Source organism: Etheostoma cragini, chromosome 11, assembly GCF_013103735.1.
Source record: "Etheostoma cragini isolate CJK2018 chromosome 11, CSU_Ecrag_1.0, whole genome shotgun sequence".
Taxonomy (NCBI): Eukaryota; Metazoa; Chordata; class Actinopteri; order Perciformes; family Percidae; genus Etheostoma; species Etheostoma cragini.
In genome coordinates this window covers 1,716,121-1,718,330 of record NC_048417.1, presented here as the reverse complement: position 1 = coordinate 1,718,330, position 2,210 = coordinate 1,716,121, and the positions used below count along the sequence as shown (strand labels likewise).

Here is a 2,210-nt window from a genome sequence, read left to right as displayed (position 1 = left end):
GAGGGAGAGAGAGAGAGAGAGAGAGAGAGACAGACAGAGAGAGAGAGAGACAGAAAAAAGGAGGAAGAGAGAGAGGAAAAGAGAGAGAGACAGACAGATAAGAGAGAGAGAGAAAAGGAGGGAGAGAGAGAGAGAGAGAGACAGACAGATGAGAGAGAGAGAAAAGGAGGAAGAGAGAGAGGAAAAGAAACATACAGAGAAAGTGAGGGAGAGAGCAGGAGAATCAGTGAAAAGGAAGGAGGGAGGGAGAGAGAGAGAAAGGGAGAGACACATCAAAAATATTATGAGATGGATGTGTTGAAATATGTATTTTAAATATGTGTTGTTGTTGTTGAGCTGTTTTAATAATAGTTTGTACATTTATTCATGGAATTCATGGTCAACAAACCTCATTTATATCAAATTATACATACGTTTTTTAGTTAAAAAGGCAGAAATTATGATTATGATATTAGTCAAAATAATTATTTTGACTAATAATTCAGATCAGAGGATGCTGAGTGGATCTCAGAGGGGTAGATGTCAAAGTTTAGTCCCCAAACTGTTTGGAATCTATTAAAAAAATAATTAAAATGCTATCAGATTAAATAAAACACCCCAAAATTAAATGAAAGTAATCATTGATGTCACCTGAAGAACGTTGTATGGAATCATTTGTGTTATTTTCGGGCAATTTGGTTGAAAGAAATCCATATTTCTGATATAAAACCCTTAGAAACGGGTCAATTTGAGTTTGATTCAATTTGATTCAGCGGGCGTTTCAGTTGAAATTTCAATTTCCAAAATGTCTAGTAGTCAGAGGACTTCCATGTGATCTTGTAAATCTTCAATTCAGGGAATCCAGCTGCTGTGCAAGTTAGTTAAATTTTGCATATTGCAAAACACACCTTTATACTCTTTATTATTTACACTCACTTACGCCACATTCATAACATCAACTTGTGTAATAATCCACATCTAATCCAGACAGGGAAGGCTGATATGAAATACAAATGGGGGCTGAGAAAAGAAAAGCAAAAAGAAAACGAATGTAGGAGCGTCCACCTTTTGCATAGGTAACCATGTGTGTGCAGTCCCTGAAGGCATCATACCTGGGTAAGGAGGTGATTTTGCCCCACTTCTCCACACAGAATCTGCGGGGTCCGTTGCTGCCCCGTAGGGAGGCGAATCCCTCGTAGGGAATACTGGAGGTGCCGGTCACAAACTGGAGAAAAGAAAAGTCACACAAAGCATGGACACAGCCTCCTAGGACATCGTTATTGTTTATCACTCCGAATTGATGCAAATGACTCATTTAATCAAAAAACTGAAAACTGGAAAACTGGAAAACTGGAACGATTGGTTCATTTACATTTTTTCAGCATACTTATATTTAAACAGTTGCGCATTTTGTTTTTCCGATCTTGTATATACTTAAATATTTGTTCTTACATTCTTATATTTTGTTCTTATATTTTGTTATTATAATTATTATTATTTCATGTACATTGTATGTGTGTATATTTTGTGTGCTGCTGTAACACTGTAACACTCGAATTTCCCATTTTTTGGGATCAATAAATGTCTATCTATCTATCTATCTATCTATCTATCTATCTATCTATCTATCTATCTATCTATCTATCTATCTATCTATCTATCTATCTATTTAAGCTCTATTCAATACGAATTAAAACGTCTTCAATGACTTCTTCAACTTCAATGAAAACAGGAAGTTGTTTTATCGAGCCTCAAACGCGTCACCAAGCTAAAACCAGCAACATATACTGAAGTACATCTGTGCAAGGGGTTTGCATCGTATCCTACGAAAAACTTACACACAACAATTTGTGTGATATTCTACAAAATCCAGCTGGTGACCGTTAAGTTTAGCGGTCTTTACAGTTACATTTAGATAACAAAAAGGTGACTGGGAGCCGGCTATGGAGCACCCTGAGGTGCCGCTTGTTTCAGGGACTAAACTTACTAATTGAGTTTAGGCGACAAAAAGTGAGTGTCATGCGGCAGTTAAAGTTTAATTTAATTTGTTTATTAGTCCCCAGTGGGGAAATTACTGCACTACACTCTGTGTACACACTTTTTGTTAGTACTCACACACACACAGGCCTGAAATACACACACATGCTCAGCACCTATACATGCACTATACATGGAGAGATGTCAGAGTGGGGGGGCTGCCAGCTGAACCAGCACCCTGAGCGGTCGGGGGG

The 2,210-nt window shown here is 37.7% G+C and overlaps 1 protein-coding gene across 1 annotated transcript in view; it reads right to left on the bottom strand.

Moving 5' to 3' along the window:
• Positions 1-957: 957 nt before the first annotated feature.
• Positions 958-2,210, bottom strand: part of LOC117953173 (E3 ubiquitin-protein ligase HECW2-like) — a 29,081-nt gene continuing 27,828 nt past the window's right edge. The window contains exons 25-26 of the mRNA XM_034885989.1: positions 1,092-1,204; positions 958-976 (exon numbers count right to left, since the gene is read on the bottom strand). Coding sequence (XP_034741880.1) covers positions 958-976; positions 1,092-1,204 — 132 coding nt within the window. The remainder of the gene's footprint in view (positions 977-1,091; positions 1,205-2,210) is intronic.